At 37.7% G+C, this 19,858-nt stretch overlaps 1 protein-coding gene across 24 annotated transcripts in view; it reads right to left on the bottom strand.

Annotated features, from left to right (window-relative positions):
- Positions 1-19,858, bottom strand: part of NRXN1 (neurexin 1) — a 682,314-nt gene that overhangs the window by 384,064 nt on the left and 278,392 nt on the right. For 15 of the 24 annotated variants that reach the window (XM_033055067.2, XM_033055066.1, XM_033055068.1 and 12 more), the window contains 3 exons: positions 18,022-18,405; positions 9,286-9,489; positions 7,065-7,091 (listed from right to left, as the gene is read on the bottom strand). In XM_033055067.2, the coding sequence (XP_032910958.1) occupies positions 7,065-7,091; positions 9,286-9,489; positions 18,022-18,405 (615 nt within the window). The remainder of the gene's footprint in view (positions 1-7,064; positions 7,092-9,285; positions 9,490-18,021; positions 18,406-19,858) is intronic. The other 9 variants (XM_033055072.1, XM_033055078.1, XM_033055086.1 and 6 more) reach the window with 1 other exon arrangement.

Raw genomic sequence — 19,858 nt, 5'->3', positions numbered from 1 at the left:
TGTAGGCTGAAAGCACTGATAGAGCAAAGCCCTCAGTCCCTAGCAGCCAACCCTGAAAGCTTTGTTAGGGAGAAAGTATCATAGACTCTTAAATGGTCAGCTAGCATATATAAAGTCTTTATTTTCACTTCAATGAAGGTTTGAGCTTTTTTTCTCCTAATATGATTGTCTCCCATGCCCCAGCTAAGCAGGTCCAGGCAGGGGCCTTACCACTGGCTTTGACAGATTATATGTGCAAGACTCTTCTTGACATTTCTTCATAATAAGCTAGTTGATTCAAGTTTTGTTATCCTCTTTATTAATTCAAGATTAACTGCATAAAGAAGGGGTAAAAGTGGAACCTTTTTATATAACTTGAGCATTTCTCTGCAAAATTCCCGTGCTAACCAAAATATAGGCTTGAGATGAGAAATCAGTTTACCACAAGACTGATTTTCTCAATCACTCACTGAAAGAACTCATTCTGGGAAGTCCAATACGCCTTCATTGTTACCTTCTCAGAGTCCCCTCAAGCCAAGCTATCCATGTGAAATTTCCCAAAAAGCCACAACATAGAATGGATTTCAGACCTTTATTGTCTTATATGAATGACCCAAAAGCACAGCATCCCCTTAGCTGGAATCCCCTAATAGATATCCCCTTCATGATACTCAATGGCTTTTCCTCATGCTTGAAACTCCCTAAAATTGGGCATGAGATATTTCCTAGGTTCAACATCCAGCTTGTTTTATAAGCCTAATTCAGAAGAGAATAATTGTGATGTGCGTAACTGAAGGTGCACATGTTTACCCAGAAACCTTTCCAACATTACCCTTCAGTTGTCTGAAATATCACTTCCTTAACTGATATAGATCAAGCATTCCGCATCTCAAGAAGTGATGTTTCTGCCTTTGTGTACATAACACATACTTTTCTGGGATGTTGTTGCTTAGATATGGGCCAGATGAATTCATTTTGACATAGCATAAATGTGTGTTGATGAAAAAATCAATGCACTCTTTCTACTACAGGTTGTTTTTCTACTGTCTCTGCACCATCCTGCCTCCCCCTCATCCTGTTTTATTCTACAGCAGGTGTCAGAAAACCACAGCAAGTCAAAATTAACATTTTTGTTAATAGGTCACTTTAGTCAAGTTCATCACATAGACACTTGAACCTTTTGTGCTGGCAGCAGAGCAATGGACAGTATAAGAGCAGGACCAGCAGACAGGAAGAGAGTTAGAAGAACAGAGTTTTTAAAGTAAATGACAGGTTCTTTTAGAAACACAAAGAATGCTATGCAAACTTTGGAAACATGATCAGCACTGGCCCTGCTGGTTCACTTTACTCTCCTAATCATTCAAGAAACAGCCACTACTTTTCTCCAGAGCAGGTGGGCAAGCAGACTGCAGGAAGATGTGAATGGATTTGCAGTCACTGCCCCAGTGAGCCAATTAATGTGTTGCCCTCACAGGGTATAACCTGTGCAGCACCACTTCTTTCCACTCTCTATTTAGCAGAGAAAGAGAAATTAGAGGCATCACCCATAACTGGCTTCTGTGGCTGTACAGAATAAATTATGTGCTATCCCTTAACGACCTCAGCCCTCCTGATTATATTTATTCAGACAGACTCTTTTGCTGTCAAACCTGAACTTTCTACCCAAACTGACCTGTTTTCAACCTTGCCTCCAAACACAGTGCCTGGAACAAGACAGGATGGTCTTAGTGCAGTTTCAGGACTGAGTACTGAGGACTCCAGTCATCTCTGAGCAAAGCAGCAGTTTTCCTTTTTTTTTTGCATGCTGTCTATTAGCAACTGGGAGATTGTAATCAGAATTTGATTGAATAGGACCTGGTGTGTTTTCAGTTTTGTTGCATAGCAGCAGACTGTTTTTCAGGAAATTATATGAAAAGGGGTCTTTAAACTGGATTATTGCTGGATGAGAAGGAATCCAATGACTTCCTGTTCTAAATCTGCAATGTATAGGTAAAGTTTTAAAAGAATTATTTATAATTATTTCAAACTTAATGCTGCAAACAGAGGCAAGTTCCTGACTGAACTTGCAGAGAAAGTACCCTGCTGATTTGCTGCATGTCCTCTATGGTAAAACTCTTTTACATATTTTTGCCAGGCTGTCAGCCACACTTAATGAGGGAAAGATCAGAACTCATGCAATTCATAAGCACTATGTAAGAAAACAGTCCAAGTACAAAATCTTACATTTTGGGTTGAGCTATGAAAATGAATAGTTTTAATGATTTTCTACTGCCAACAACAGCAAAAAAATGAGAGCAAATAATATATTCCAATAATTCTTTTCACCAGATAGGGAAATTTTAAAATGCAATGGAAATGTATTAATGATTTACTTATCACAGTAGATTTAGGAATATCCATAAGACCACAGCTGAACATTCTGGATTTCACAATAAAATACAGATTTAGAAGAGGTAGCTTTCAATAGCATGCCTAGTCTCCATGTAAGATTTTCTGCTGCTTAAAATTCATGTACACATTGAAAATATAATGTAATTGAACACCATTGCTGGTTCTTTAATAGATACAAGTCTCCTCTTATTTACCAATAATCTGACAAAGCTTCTTGTCATACCCTGGATTTGTAGGATACTTTGACAAGAAAGGAATGCTTCAGTAACAGATGTTTCCAAATAGAATAACTTAATCATCTGTAATGTGCACATCTGCAGAATAGGAAATTTTTAAAAGAATGAGCATACAAAACAAGGAAAAAAAGGTTAAAGGCTATAGAGAAGAACAGAGAATTGAAATGGCATGTGAAAGTAAATTGAGAGGAACAATAAATTATATGGAGAATGGGTGAATAACTAGACAGACACAAAAACGAGGGATGCATGTAAACGCAACCACTGAAGGGGCACTTCACTGGAAAAACAAACAGAAAACCATCCAAGCCCAGGAAATTCTTCCTAAACTATAAAGCTTGACACTCAGCTTGCAAACCTGGTTCCCACATTCCCTGGGGAATTTTGTGCACAGTTACTACCACGGTAATCTCTGCTCCCTGACATCCTGCAATTCACAATTATTTCCTCAGACAGTCCTACATTTGAGTATAACCACATTCAGTGCCATTGCTCTGTGAGCTATTGCCCACAGAAACAAAGCTGTGCACTAGAAAACTAACCTAAATCTCCCCTGCACTGTGTGCCACACACTGAGAAATCTTTCACAGCACCATTCAAAAACCCATCCTGTATTTTTTGATATTGAAAAGTATCAAGCTGGGGAATGAGTGCCAGCTATTTAACAATTAACATTATTAGTGGTATCAATTAATAAAAAAAACCTCCTACAGTCCTACTTGGCTGACTCATATAAAAATATAGAAAATTTGTTTCCAGAAATGATAATGCAATGATAATAATAAAAACCTTCCCAGCCCAAAAGATGAAATAATGTGTAAGACTGCAAATATCTGTGACAAAAGCATATTGAATATTAAAGCCAGCAGTCTTTACAGCTACAGCTTTACAGCTGGATTCTTTCAGATACTAATATTTTGGAATAATGAAAACTGAAAAAAAAAGGAATTTATGTCAAGATTGTAGCCTTTAAGGTTACAGCAGTGAAAAAAATGAAAATATAGCACACCTGCTTTTGTTCACAGGTCATTCAGAAACTGTTATTGAACTGCAATGGAAATTTTATTGGGATGAAGTTCTGTCTCTTGGAAACACTAAGGAAAAATCCCATTCACTTCAATTGGATACACAGCTATATATAATTTATGCTTGATAGTTTGCAATTAAAGGATAACAATTGCTTCCTTCTTTGAAAGGGAGAAATAATTTGGGGCTTTTATAATTTTTTAATATATTTTATTCTTAGACAACTTTTAAGGATTAGTTTATAAACTCTGTATATGATGTATAAGACCTCTACAGCTATCAACTTATTTTTTGCAGAATGATTAATGTAAAAAAATGTTCATACATTCATATTATTTAAAACAATACAGTTCACTGCAGCCTTACTTTTAAATGAGCTCCTCACCCTATGAACACTAATATGGAAGCCACAGCAACTATTTCTGTTCATCAGATAAGTTTTCCCTTTTCTCCTGGTCTCAGCTCCAGCATTGACCTACATGTACCTGCAATTTAAAAGGACCACTTAATTCCCTGCCTGACAGACAATTTAGACAATTAGCTTGTAGCTCTGAGGAACACAATGAAGTTATTTAAGGATGTACAAACCCAACATTTCAGCAACAGTATTTTCTGACTGACATGAGGGAGAATTTCTAGTGATGTATGGTTCTGACCTTCTAACCTGGAACAAAATATTTAGCATGCCATATGTTGTTAATGAAACACAAGTTCAGTAGTGATCAGATATCTGATTAACTTTTCAAAATTTTTAAAAATTCTGTCCTTCCAACAAGGAAGACCCCAAAATGCCACCTCTTCTGCAAGACAGGACATCAGCTAAAGGTGAAGGGATGACCATATGTAGAGAAAGTTGCTGCCATAATCTCAGCTCTGTCAGCACTCATTCATTTGATCTGCAGTGAGCAGAAGACAGCTTCAGGTGAAAATGAGAAGAGGAAGAGGTGCAGTATTTTATTCCCTGAGTTTGTAAATCACAGCAGGAGAAGGTGCTTACATTTACATTTTCCTTTTTTGTTCAGCTTAGGGTTTTGGACTTTTACAAAAATTATCTCTCCAAATTCAAGCCAGATACCTTCATTCTGACCTTAACTCTCTTACTAGGCTACTGTAAACATAACTCTCGGTCCCAACACTGAGGTTATATTAACAGGACTAATTTCTAAGTAACAGAAATAAGAAATGGAAAACCAGATTTACAACCCAAAATCAGGATTGATACATATCCAGCTCTCAGCAAAAGAAGAGAGGCACTCAACTATCATAGTGTTTAGCAACTTAATACTCCAGTTCTGGATTCTGTTGCTTTGAAACAAATTGTGTCCCACTTAACCCCATTATATTGCCTAATAAGCATTTTTAAGGACTGCTTAGAGCAATAATTCTCCATAATCTAGAAATTAGGATATAGAAATTCCTCATGAAACATCTGGTTGCTGAAAAACTCCAGTGCAGATAAGAAAGCATTGCAGTACTTACCATACTGAAAGCTCACAAAACCCTGCTCAATACACACAGGCAGCACAGGGAGATGGAATTAATCACCCAAGTTCATTTCTAACAACAAAACCACTATAAACAAACTGTAAAGAAAAATATCTTATGAATATTTTATACAAAGGATATTTTGTAGCAAGGTGATTTTGTTTCTCTATGAGACCAAGAACTTAAAATGCCTAATCCAGTCCAGTAGATACATTGCTCCTCTTTTCAATCCTCTAATTGGAGGCTTATTCGTGTTTGCAGATTCTCTTTTCAATCAAAACTTGCTTTAAAATGAAGCCTAGAAACCATTTACATTTATCTTTGACACATCATTTAATCCAAAAGAGATTTCAAAATGAAAACACCTATTATTATTATATTGTGGCTTTATTCCTGGGGGAGGGGGGGGTTTCCTTTTGTTAGTAACTCTGTTTTCAGAGGGATTTTCTGATTTTATTAAAAAAGTTAAGAAGAAAGCAATATTGCTTTTCCTAGAAAAAAAAGGAATTTACCAGTAGCAGGTAGTCTCATTACACTTCTGCCCAAAAACCTGCTTAACTTACACTTTTTTTTTTTCCTAATTGAGATTTCATTAGCAGAAAAGAATAGTGTCCTGTGGCAGACCAAGAAAATGCTTCTGAGATTTTTCATGATTTTACATATTCTATCAAGTGGCAATAGGAAATATTTGTGCTTATAAGTGAGAATTTTTTACTTTCTTATTATTTCCTTTTTAATATGAGGATATCTTTATGCCTTGAGGATTACAAGCATTTCTTTTATTGTATTGAAGTCTCTCGGAATTTAAGAACAGTTTAAATTAAACACTTGCCTCAAGAAATTTTTTCTGGTTTTTAATACAAATGCTGTGTTTTTGTCTTGTAAAAATTATTACTTGAAAAATCTATTAGCAAATGACATATTAAGAATAACTTCAGATCCTTGATTTTCTTTATGGGTTATTAAGGGATGCTATGTTAATAGATTTTAACTCTTATGAACTACAAATTAAACCTGTGCAGTTTGTTGTTTAGCTTTTTTTTTTTTTTTTCTCATTTTCATAAAGTCAGTCCTCTGGCCTGCAAAACCTGTTAAGAAGGAAAACAAAAAAACAACCCAAAACTCAAATCTACCATACTTACTATCAATAATTTTGTTGACACCATTCAGGAATTCCATAGACTCAAAATAAAATCACAGTCCTTTTTCTCCTTTCAGAATATAGCCTCTTAATCCAAATAATATCAGAGAAGTTAAAATTTAGTCCATTCATCTGGCAAATGTTTCCCTCTGTTTCATAAACATGCATATCACAGAGAAAAATTGTTCAATTCAAGGACTTTAAACATAATTAGAGTGTAAAAAATCATCATAGATATAGTCATTCTCAGACTTAATAATGTCCTTATTGCAATGTATCACATTTCCATAAATTGAAGATTTAGAAAAACCAAATTGTGCTATAACCAGCCAGTAAATACATGTAATTGTCTAGGGGGATGGTAAAATATAAATTTTTGTAGTAAAAACTATTATGTTCCAACAATCTAACCACAAGTTGAAAGTAAAAGGTTGGGAAAATTAGAAGGAGGACATGGGGGAAAAATTGTAACAGCTTGTCAGAAATGCTGGTTCAAAAAATCTATGGCTACTGTAAATAAAACAGCCTATCTAGAATAATACAGTACTACAGGCACCATTCCTCTAGGCTTGCTTACAACCTGTAGAATGTTTCCTTTTTAATAGTCTAGTTAATGTTATGTCCCATTGGAAGGACAAAAAACAAGTGCTAAAGTATATGATGACTTTTTACACAATGATAATTAATCATCACATTTCATTAACAAATTATCAAATGCTTGCAAGCTGTCCACAATCTTTGTCATTCTAGTTTGCATATTTTATAATGGTGGAATAACATTTTAAAAAGTTTGAATAGGCACTTACTGGAATTACAGTTAATCCTGATACAGTCTAGATGGGGAAGAATAGATGAAAAATGAAAATTTATCCTTCAAGGTAATAGCTGCAGACATCCAATAAAATCACAGTCCACCCTTCTGGGGACAGACACATGCAAATATGGCCACTCCATATCATCAGTCTTTACATACTGTTATAACCCAGATATACTGCGATAAGTCTTTACCAATAGAAACGACAAATAGGGTAAAAATGGCCAATTTCAAACAAAGCTACATGGTGACAAATCTAAGTGAAAAGTCAGGATTAAAAGTCAAAGATGCTTAACTGAGGCAGGCTGCAACTTTCTCCCCATCTGTGAAAGAACAGGTAATTTCTCTCATTGCAATTAGAAAGTGCTCCGTCACAATGGGTCATAGAGCAGGCCAGGCCACAATCAGACACCTTGGACAACTTGTGGATAGTATAACCTCAAAGGCTCATCTTCAAAAGCTAAGGATTGACACACAGAGCTCACCACCCTGGCCCAGAAATAAGGTGGTTGTAGGTTTACACATCCTTAATGTCTAGATTTTTGAAATGAGCAGTGACTACTTTAAAGTTATAATAATACAGAGAAAAAATTGCGTTTTTATAAATGAAGAGAACCCTTTCTATGTTAAGATTGTTTTCTTTCCTGACTAAATAAATAAATAAATAAAAAAGAGATAGAAAAAAAATAATGTTAGAGGAAGGAACAATATTTTTAGGGCATGGATCTATTTACTTTTTATTGACTTTGATGAACTGTAAAAGTAGGCAGAGGGTGGTATTTTGTATGTAAAGTGAATAACCTGATCTGTGCACAATCCTCTGCCGGGCTATCTGCATTCATTTATTACTTAAAAAAAAAAAAAAATCTAAAACAAAAACCAAACCCTACACTGCGCTACTTGGTTTGTACGTTTACTTCTGTTTTACACCTTTGAGGAACATGTATACCATCAAACCTAGATTTTGTTTCCATATAGCTGAGTTTGTCATGTGTCGTCAACCGCATCAGAAAAGTGGTTGCAAACAGCCGAGGAGCAGCACCTGCACACCCCCTTTACAGAAAGTGCTCAGAGCCTCCCGCCGTGGCCTCCATGCAGGAGGGGACAGCAGGGAAGGGTCACCCGCGACACCCTTGGCTCCTCCTTCTCCCTCCTCACCGCTAAACACCAGGGCAGCATTTCAGGCAGCGACACTTCAATGAAGTGGAGGATCAGCTGGTTATTTTCTTACCCTCCCCACCGGTGCTTTCTAAATCTGTCTCCAAGCAATAAAAATAATTCCCTTTAAAAATATCATCTCCCCTGAACGGGAATAACTGCATGGGACATGCATTTTCCTGAGCATATTCCTGTTCTGTTTCAGGTCCTGACTTGGACTTATTCATAAGCAGGGCAGAAGCACTTTTTTGTTACTTTTTTTTTTACTTTTCTTTTTTTTTAACTAGAGAAAACCATAACCTGACATTTTGTCGATCATATTTTAAAGAAGGAAACCAATTTTTATTTTTTATTTTTTTTTTTTTTTCTGTGAAAGGGCTTGTGCCTCCTGTGTTCACAAGGCTGTTTGCTGAGGGCCGCAGTCTTTGGGCATTGAAGGGTTGTGTTATCATTCGATACTACAAAAATACCACTACAGAATTGTTTAAAAAAGAGGAGATGGATTTAATATAGATTTGACATCTAAAAAAAGGAGACCAAAAAGTCCATCAGTGGGAGTATCTAACTGCAACATTTTCAGTGTTAAAACCAGAAAGTCTTTGATATATTTGCATGCCATAGATTAACTGGTAGAGGTAAAACTGAGTTGACCTACATATATGTTATTTCTGCTTGCACACTGAAACCGTGGAATTGCTGTTCTGAAGAAACTGTGGAGGGAGACCAATCTTCCACAATCAAAAAATAAGCAAAACAATTTAGGCAAAAAATACCACTGATGAACTTGTCTTCTTTTTTTTAGAATACACAACAGTATAAAAATATTGTGATGAGTAATGTTAAGACTAAACAAAGAATACAAAAATGCAAAAGAAAACAAAATAAATTGTAATAATGGTCGTGTATTTGTGCACATATGCAAATGCCACATTGATGTGTGTTTATATATAGTTTCAGTTTACTTTTAATGTTAAAACAGGCTGTTTCATCAATGTTTGCAAGCAAAAAGAAAAATGTAAATAAAATGTTAATTTCTTGGAGGAAGAGGTTGTTACCTAGGTTGACCGTTAGCTTAACTCGTCCTGCATCCAGCTCTAACCGAAGGGTGTCTGCAGATTCCCTGGAAGTTGTCGCCATTAAAATGCCATAAGCACGCTGAGACCTGAACCTTAAAGACACATCTTCGGCCTCTGTGTGCATCACAACAGGAAGCTGGATTTTCATAAACATACTTCCATCATAACTTAAAATTGTTGCCTCTGGAAACACAAAGGAGAAAATCAGTTGTTAATGAATTATGCTCTGCCTACTGAAACTCCTTAAAGGTAAGATGGTAAATATATATTCAGTCAGCAAGAACCAGAAAAACTACATATTATTTTTCATTATTATTACTAGGAGACACAAGGGAAGTCAGATTTGGGGTTTTTGTTAGGGTTTGTTTTGATTTAAGTGGCACATCATGGTGCTTTTTAAAGCAACTAAATTGTTCTTTAATGACCCAGCCAGTTATGTGTGTATCTTCAACAAGATCAGTAAAATCTCCTGTAAGGCAATGCTTGAAAGACCAGGCCTGTACTGATCAAAATAGGTCAAATTAGTAACAGATATTCAAGTAACATTAACATCATAAAAAAAGCCCATGCCCGACTGTCATTCCCCTAGATAACCACCTTGTATAAACCTATTGCATTGTTACAACTATGGGTTGCAATTGTCATAAAGTGAGGAAAAATTCTCCTGAAGTGTGTGACTGTCCCCAGCACAGTTTGGATGGGGCACAGGCTGTTCCATGACTACAAAAACCATGGTATGGACTCAAAAATGCTTATATGAACACTATGACAGCCTCAGCAAGAGGATTGAGACTGGAACTGGCATATTGAGGGTAACATCTTAAAACCATGAAGATGAGCAAAGAGCTGTCACTTTCAGACATTGCAGGAAACCCCACTGGCCAGAGGCTCTGGCACAGAGCAATCACAGTCTGTTAGACCCCAGAGCAACCAGTCACAAGCCTTCTTTGTCCAGCTTTCAGGCTGGTAACAAGAAAGGTAGCAAGAGACTGCATTTCTGCTCACAGGGAGGCACTGCAGTTCCTAGAAAGCAAACACATATCTGAAATGTAAGTCCTTTTTGGCAGGACAATCAAACATTGTGGGCAAAGAACACCTTTGGGAAGCTTCTCTAGGCTTAAATTTGCTTCAGTGTAATGGAGCCACTTACCTAAAAGTTCATTGTGGTGTCAACACGCAATCATATTTTCAAGGACTAATACTACTGATACTATGCTAAGTAAGTATCACAACTGTTTGCCAAAATTGTTCCCATAGTTTATCTTGTATGCTGCTAAAGGCAGATAAGCTCTTCAAGACTTCCAGCCTACATGACCCAGGAAGGACAAAATGTTCTACTAATTCTGTGAGAGGCAAAAGTGATAGATGATATTTTCACTAAAACAATCAGAAAATTACTTGGGTTAGGAGGAACCTTAAAATCACCCAATTCCAGCCATGTCCCCTGCCATGGGCAGGAACACCTGCCACTAGACCAGGCTGCTCCAAGCCCAACATGGCTTTGAACACTTCCAGGAATGGGGCATCCACAGCTTCTCTGGGTAACCTTCTCCTGTGTAAAGAATTTTAAATTTCCCCCATACAAATTTGGAGAAAACAGCCTGATGTTGGGAAAAAAAGTGATTACTGAGATTGCTGTGAAAGTCCTTAGATTCAACAAGATAGAAGAATTACAGGCTTGATTTCTGACTATGCAGGTAATCATCTTTTCAGCATATTTTAAATCAAAGATTGTTCTGTGAAGTAGATTTAATACTTAATTTGCAGCAATTTGAAAAGTGATTTCAAGTCAAAGAGTTTTCAGTGAAAGGTGATTTGATTTTTGATGGTTTGCTGTTTTTATTTGTTAGTTTGGGAGTTAGGCTTTTGTGGGTTTCCTTGTTTGTTAACTAGTTCTTTAGGGGAAGTCAGAAAGTTGGGGCTTTCAATTCCTTCCCATATCTAGCTGTCTAATCCATGCATAAAAATCTCCCAAGATTTTTATCAAGGTAAACATAATTTAGGTAAAGAAGTCCAGGAAAAACCCTTAAGTTACATTCCAATATAACAGAAAATAAAAGGAATTTCATATTGTCTATAAAATTCCATCACATTAATGGTACTCAGGGTCTTCATACGCAAAGCAAACCCAACATTCATCAATGTTAGGGTTCTGTTGCTAACAAATTATTTAAGGATAATATAGCACTGCTACTGTTTGCCAACTTTCCTGTAATTTTTTGAGGGTTTTTTTTTTTGAAAATTGTAGAAAAAGGAAAGCAGGAACTTAATTATTGGAGACTTAATTTGATTTGAGATAGCCTGTGAGTAACACCATGGTGAGCAGACCTGATGTGATTAGATACTTAATCCTCCTAAGCCATACTGTGCCAGTATTTTGGGAACAGATGCTCCAAGAACAGACCAAAGGTACTGAACAGAAGATCAAATTACAGTAATTTCACGAATACAAGCCGCAGCAATTTGACAAAAATTTTGGTGGAAACCCGGAAGTGCGGCTAATAGTCGGGTGCGGCTAATATATTAATAATTTTCTGACATTTACAACCCTAGACGTGCCAGCCAGAGTGCCGAGCCAAGCACCGGCCAGTAAAAGCCGGCATTTCGCAATTGTTACAGTGTTACCGTGTTGCCCTGGCTCCCTGCAGGCAGCACGGGGGGCGGGGAGAGAGGCGGGAGAGCTCTCTTCTTCCCTCCTCTGCCGCAGCCCAGGGGAGAGAAGGGGGGGGGGGGCGCCGCCATTGCCGCGGCTCGGGGAGCCGACGGGGGGGGGCGCCGCCATTGCCGCGGCCCCGGGAGCTGACGGGAGCCCTGCGCAGCCATTGCCGCGGCCCGGGGAGGGGGGGGGAAGTGCGCGCTGCCATTGCCGCGTCTCGGGGAGCCGGCGGGAGCCCCGCGCCGCCATTGCCGCAGCCCGGGGGGGGGGCGGGAAGTGCGCGCCGCCATTGCCGCGGCTCGGGGAGGAGGTGGGGTGCTTTGTCCGCGCCCGCCGCCGGCGCCACGGGCGCGGGAAAGCTCCGTCCCCGCCCGCTGCCGCAGGAGCGGGGGAAGCTCCGTCCCTGCCTGCCACTGCGGGGCAGCACCGACCCGGGGTGACCGAGCCCAGGGGCAGCGGCGGCCGGCCCCGAGCGGCAGCACCGGGCTGGGCCACCTGGCCCCGTCAGCGGCCCCTAGCGGGCCGAGCCTGCACAGCCTTAGCTCAGCCAGTAAACCCCGCCCTCCCGTGGTTCTGTTACTAATTGCACGCGGGTCCTCGCTGCGAACGACAGAGCGGCTTATATTCGGGTGCGGCTTATTTATGGACAAAAACCGAAATATTTGCCAACACCCAGAGATGCGGCTTATACTCAGTGCGGCTTGTATTCGTGAATTTACTGTACTCAAAAGCTCTGGGCAATGAGGAAGCCCCCTCATATCAACCAGGTCCTTTTAATATGTCAATATGTCCTTTCCAAGGAACAGGCTCTCTAAATGTGAAAGTCTCATGGGGGAGAAAAAAAGGGAAAAAACAAAAAAAAACCCCAACACCCTCCCCACCCCCGAACAACTAACAACAACAAAAACAACAACAAAACAAAACAAAAAAACCACAACCAACCAACCAAACAATATTTAAAAAAAAACAAAAAACAAACCAAGCAAAACCAAAACCAGAAATAAAACAGGCCAAAAATGCAGAGGCAAATGGAAAATAACAAAAGAAAACAACCCCCAAAAACCCAAAAAAACAAAGCAAAACCAAGCACAAAACTGACTGGAATGGATTGCTAATTTACAAGGCCTGGTCATTAAGAAGGTGACCTGAATGACAAGAAGCACCAGTTACGTAAACCTTGAAGGAACAATTCAGCTAAAAATTCTATGTATTAATTTTTGCCCTCCCCTCCTTTTTTTTTTTTTTGCTGTGGACCAACTAATTCCAAGGAGGTGTCTCATCTTTAAATGAAATCTGTACTGCTAAATATTCTTGTGTAAGTGTTGGCAAAATGTCTTTTTTCTCTTGTTCAGCTTTCTCTTAATTATTGGATCAAATGATAATAGATTATAAGTTTAGCTCAGGGTATGATATTCATTTAAAATAAGAAGGAAAAGAGTAATAATTTTACACCACTTCAGTGTTGGAATCATAATGCTGAAAAGAAAAACAGCAGAAAATCCTTACAAAATAATCACTGAAAAAATTTCTCTTTTTTGTGGCAGCAAATGAGTGCCTGCAGTAGAGTTATTAAGAAATAAATAGCATTATATAATACAGAGATTTGTATAAATATGCCTTATACATTCATTCTTTGACAGTTTTATAAACCTGACAATTCAAACTTTTCCTGCTCCTGTGGTAAAAAAATGGCCAACCAAAACACACAAATGAACCAAACTGCAAAACAACCTCACTGAAGGGTTCAGTTCCCCTGTTTATTTTTTTTTTCTTCAATTTGTTTCTTATCAAAATCTTCACAGCTAGATAGCCTTCTTTCCTACACACACACACACACACACACTCACCACCTCAATTATCTCCATGTCTCCATGCACAGATCAGTACTGACATGAGAGGAGATTCAGGACCTTAATTTCCACTTGAGCTGGAATTACCTAAATTGCTCAAGAGATTGAGGCACCAACTCTTCTGGAAACTTTCCTACATCTGCTCCTATCCTCAGAAATGCTGAACTGGATGTTTTTTGGAGTAAAGTAAATTTCCGGAATAGATGCTATTCTTCAATTCACAGCTTATTTAAAATGAAACCAGTATAGAGTAGGCATTTGAATTTCAGGGTTCTTTCTCATAAGTTTTGGAGTCAAGTTTGAATTGTTTTAAAAACATGATTCCTGGTGCGTACAAATACCTATTGCATATATTTTAATAAATAACACAGGATCTTGTTTCCTCTGGACACCTTGTGGTGCCTGTGAAGTCCCAAAGACAGAATTATTAATTTTTTCCCACATTTTCAGTTTCAGTGTGTCTGTAATAATATGAGGACTGTATTGAATCCCACAGAGCCCTTTTTAAAGTATAAAATCATCCTCTGTGTCTGCTGCCACTAAAATCCTCCACAAACTTTGCCCAGAAATGACAGACTGTACAGTCCAGAATCGTGACAGGATATGTATGAGCAATCTGGATAATCAATATTCAAGGTTTCCTCTCTGATCGTGTTTTATTTACCAGTACAAGTAGAACAACAATGTTGTGCCCTAAAAATGCTGACTGATACATTTGATTTTACTCCAAGAAATTGTTTGAATATTCAAATATATTGTCTGCTACTGAGTCAATTTTGAACTTTTTGTTCTCTTCCCAGTGTTTTGTGTTTTCTCCGTGGCATTTTCTTCAATCCACCTGGGCCCAAATCTGAAGCCTTGGAGATTTATATGGAACATTTTCATCAATCTGATAGAAACAATTCTCTTTATGTGATTATTTACTGGAAAATATGTGAATAGAAGCTGAAATTATTCCTTTAAATTCCTATGCTGGTATTATTTCAAGACTGAGGTCCTAAGCCACACTCTAAGTTTTTTACAACTTTAACACGTAGGACAAATCAGCTAATTTAAGACAGTGATGGAATTAGTATAATATTCATCTATTCTCATATAACCTCTATTATTCTTAATTCAAAATTTTAAAGCATCCAGGTATAACACCAGGAATGAAAGCTACATTTCTGTAATGTGTATATGTGTATGTAGGACTCTGTGCATGCACAATATGGACATCTACACACACTCTACTTTAAATAGATTTTCTCTTCAGAAATGTCACCTTTATAAACCTTTGTTGGTATGCTTACTTTTTCTTGTCCCTGTTTGATTTTACTATTGTTCCTGGCCATCCAGTCAAAAGAATACACCTGCAAAAAACTTTGTCAAGAGGCAGTCACTCACTCAGTGATCCTCAAAGTACGAGAGGATGCCAAATTATATTGCTGTGACATCTGTCCATCCATCTGCTAGAGTTTTCATAATCTACTAAAGCCAATCTACAGATTATGCTGATGTTTAATCTTACTGAAAATCAAGAATAAATCAAGTATAACTTGCAACAGGATAACAGGCATGTGGATATAAATATATATATATACATAAGTGTGTGTATATATATATATGTATATATATAATTTTAAGTATACGCAAATTAAAACAGACAGCAGTGGTGTTCCAGGGGTTTGGTGCACTAATGAGCAGTAATTATTTCAGGTTCTGTATTGTAAACTAAACATCCATGTATGGATATCAGCACTTCTATTTCAGGTGAAATAATATAAAAAAAAATAAATTAAATGGTAATAAAAAGTAGCTCCACACTTTCTTTTTTAACTGAAGACACATTAATTACTTAATGTGAAATATTCTAGTTGTTTAATCTCCTGTATTTTATCCTAAAGCTTTCTTTTCTTTGTGAAACTGCATTGTTTGCTGAAATGAGCACGTTTGCCTTTTATTTAAACTAGTTGGAACAACTGTAAATGTGCTGCTTATATCACCAAATACAAAAGTTTATCAGTTCCTACACATGGGTAGCAGTTATAATAACTTTATGTGGTAGGATGCCAACACGACGCTTTCAGAATCCCAAAAGCTATAATCTTACTAATGCATGACCACTTGGGATATGAGTATTACTGAGAAGAAATCTCCTTTCAGTGCAGTTCCCTCTGGAGAGGGAAACCCAAGAGCAGGAAATTATCTCATGCTGCTGAACATATTTCTGTTGGACAAGAACCAAATGTTGTTGTGGAGGAGCCAACACCACCACTCCGGTACCACCATTCCCACCAGGGGAATGCACTGGGAAAATGAAGCCTTTAGCTGGACAATGCTTGAAAGTAAGGCATGGGAAATAAAAGGCAAAGGTTTCGTTATAAAACATCACCACCTGTCCAATATGTTTATGGGAAGTTGCTGTGATGAAGCCTGCCTTCAGTTCTTTGCAGATCTGCATGTGTTTATGTCTCTAAGGCACATGTTTCCTGGCTTTTCAGTGGAAATAAAAAAAAAAAGCAAATCCAGTTTTTGCTTGAGTCCCTCTGTAATTGGAGAGTTTGGCCACAGGGTGGTACACCAGCCATGTTGAACCGAGGGCTGTGGGGATACATCAGGCAGCTCCGTTATCCCTCTGCCGGCTCCACTCCACCAGCATCAGCAGTCTGGAGAGCTCAGGAGAGCTGGCCAGGAGCCAAAGCCATAAATAGCCAAAACATAAGACAGAGAAACCCCACTGAAGAATCTGAGAATCTGCTTGCAAATGCTGATAACATGGAGGTATCCATACTACATAACTGCACATATCTACTGACATACAAAACTTTCCTTGGGGTTTTTATTTCTAAAGAATAAATTTTTGTTTCATCTCACTAACTCGAAAAATTAATCCAACTAGATGAAAAGAACTTCATTTTCAGTCAACAAACTTTAAGTTTAGATTTCATGTTGAAGACAAATCTGAAGAAAATACTGTGTCAACTGTGAGATGAAAAATAAAAACCTAAGCTATTAAAAACATTTATTTTTATAATTTACCTACTTACATTAAAATCTTTTATTAGCACACTGCAATTTTAAATAAATAACAGGGTTTTCTATCTATTAACTTACCTCAGCATCTGCCCTCCTTGCCACTATCCATCTTTTCAATTAAATAAATGGAGTTTGTCAACTTCACTTCTACCTTTTCTAAGTAAGAGGAATACTCAGAGATTTTAGATAACTACAGACAGTTTCCTTGGGTACTTGGATCTTTTCAAAAAGAGGGAAGTAGAAAATATTAATTCCTACTGACTCTTCTGCTTTGACTCATGGTGAAGTTCTGGCCATGGATTTAAGTGATACCGTGAAATTCAAAAGTAAATTTAATTATATCCTAATATTGACATAAATAGGCAGAGAAAAAGACCTCCGTTTGGAACTGAAATGTGAAAATTTAGCTGATGCCTTAAGATTTTTGCCCTTTATATTTTTCAAATTCTGTGCTGCATTAGTGCATAACTGTAAACGTCATATAATTAGTTAACTACTCTTCACACTTTGGTCAGATAAAACAATCCCTCTGGGCCTGGAACCCAAGGACACCCTTCAGCATCAGGCATAAACAAAAGTGAATTGGGGAGAGCAATATGAGGGAATATGACTTCATTACCTGAAGCTGTAATCGAAGAATTAACCCCGATATATGTAAATGGACGAAACATGTCTGAAAAACTCGTTACCATTGTCCATTTTGGGTGTAGCTGCTGAGAGGCTTTTGACTGTCCAAGGTAAATCTATTGAAGGACTTTAACAAGTACACACTTTATTCACTTAACTTCTTCTAGCCTCTGTTCTAGGTAGCTACTCCAAGGTACAATTGCAATGCAATAATATTTAAAATTGCTTTCACAAAGCTTTTCAGAACTCAGCAGTGTATGATGAGACACAAAAGGAGGCATTTTATCGGAGATATTCAGCAGTACTAACTCTCTGTCACAGCCATCTAATACTTCTTCATGCACCTTAGAACCTCTCCTGAGATCTTTCCTCTAGAATTAATGCTTTGAGTCTAGAGCAGGACTCATCTCACATCAAGTGAAATCAAGGATGCATTTTTGTCTCAGAACAGTTAATGGTAGTTTACAATTTTCAACCATTGTACAGGATTTTATTTATTTTATGGTTGTGCTTTTCTGTAAAATATATCTAAAAGCAGAAGTGCAGTCATGTCGTGGAACCTACCTCTTTCGCACGATCTGCCAAGGTACCCTGTGCCAGAGCAATCACACACATATCTGTTCCACCCATCCCTGCACACACCATTGTTTTTACAGGGGTTGCTAAGGCAAGGTTTCGCAGTTTCTCTTGAGCATGAGGGTTTTACGCCAGCTGTGCTTTGAATTTCAGCCATCTGTCGAATATCTTTGCTTTGACCATCAATAAATAAATCTCTAATGCAGCCAACATATCCATAATTGAGGAGTGCTGTCCACACTTCTGTTGGGAAGACCAGTCCTGCTTTATTTTCTGGTAAGCCTCCAAGATACAAGTCATCATCCAAGTCAAGGATTTCACTCTCCCCTGGTGCAGTATATGGAGTACGTAACGTGTTCACAGATATTGTCCCTGTAAAGAAAATAAAATGTGTGATTTTCAAGATATTTGGTTTTAGTACTGCTTTTTTTACTCATTCATCTACATGTGACATTAGCTCCTGGAAAACAGCTATAAGTGAAGTAGAGGTATTTTATTTGTACAGCTATAGACTCATAGACACACTTCAGTATTTCAATTGCAATGTAGTCAGGAAGCTAATGATATAAAAAACCTTTATGCACAACACTGCATGAGCACAATATGAAAAACCCCAGAAAAAGTCACCTTACCGATCTCAATAGGTACAGGAAGAAGGTAGTTCAGAGTAATTTTCAGAAACATCCTCACTGTGCAACAACAACAAAAATATCTTCACTCCCTCATATGTATTTCAAAGCCTTAAGGCCAGGGTTTCATAGATAGGTTGAAACCTGGGAGGCAAACCTGAGTCTTTGGTTTGGGCCCAAAGACACAGTATTTTAAAAGACTCTCACCACTTCTAGTGCGCTTTGGATAAGACTTTTTCGTTAAGTGGAGAAGGAAAATGCTCTCATCAGCTGCCAGGCAGGCAATCATTAAGAAGGAAGTGATGTGGTCCTGGAGGGAAAAATCGATGCCTCTGACACTTATCTCAAAATGTGTGCATGTTACAATGAGAGGGAGAGAAGATGTATGTAGACCTTCAGGAAACCAGAAATATCTTTTCCATTTTAGTCTAAAAATTTAATAAACAAAATTTAACCTAAAATAGAGTTCTCTTTATGAAGTGTCTGAACAAAGAAAATATAATCATCAGCAAAGAACCTTTTTTTGATTGTACTTTGTTTAAAATAATGAGGTATGCAACACTTATAATTTGAATATGTATAAAAATAAATTTAGAACATACAGTGTAATACAGCATACTTATGCCAACCAATTTGAATTTTATTTCTAAGTAAAATCACTTGGAAAAAAAATCTTCACGTAGATCTTCACAGAAGTGATTCCTTATCACTCTACGTGGGTACGAAAGCAAACAAAATATAAATCAAAATATTATATAGGTCACAAAATTGTTACAATGGCCAGTCATATCATGCAACACAATATTATCTGCGGGGCATAACATCAAAAGGGCATTAGTGGTGACAAAACTCTGAAGGATTGCCTTTACCATGATGAATTTAGCATACATATATATATAAAGTGAACATGATTCACCATCTTCACTGTTAGCCTGAAACAGATTCCAGAAGATAACACTGATTACCAAAAATGCTTCCACTGTGGTGGGAGTTGTGCATAAGAAGAAATTCACACTTTACATAGCATACATACTAAAATGTGAGTTTTAAGCAAACAAAGACAGGTCAGAAAATGATCATTCTCTTACTTGGGTACAGCCTAAAATTTAAGCTTCTCTTTTAGTAATGGACTCCTGTAGAAGCTATATTTTTTCTGGTTTTTTGTTGGTTCCAATTAACTTCATCAACCTTGACAG

This window comes from Catharus ustulatus, chromosome 3 (genome assembly GCF_009819885.2).
Source record: "Catharus ustulatus isolate bCatUst1 chromosome 3, bCatUst1.pri.v2, whole genome shotgun sequence".
In the NCBI taxonomy this organism is placed as follows: domain Eukaryota; kingdom Metazoa; phylum Chordata; class Aves; order Passeriformes; family Turdidae; genus Catharus; species Catharus ustulatus.
This window is presented reverse-complemented; position numbering and strand designations above follow the sequence as displayed.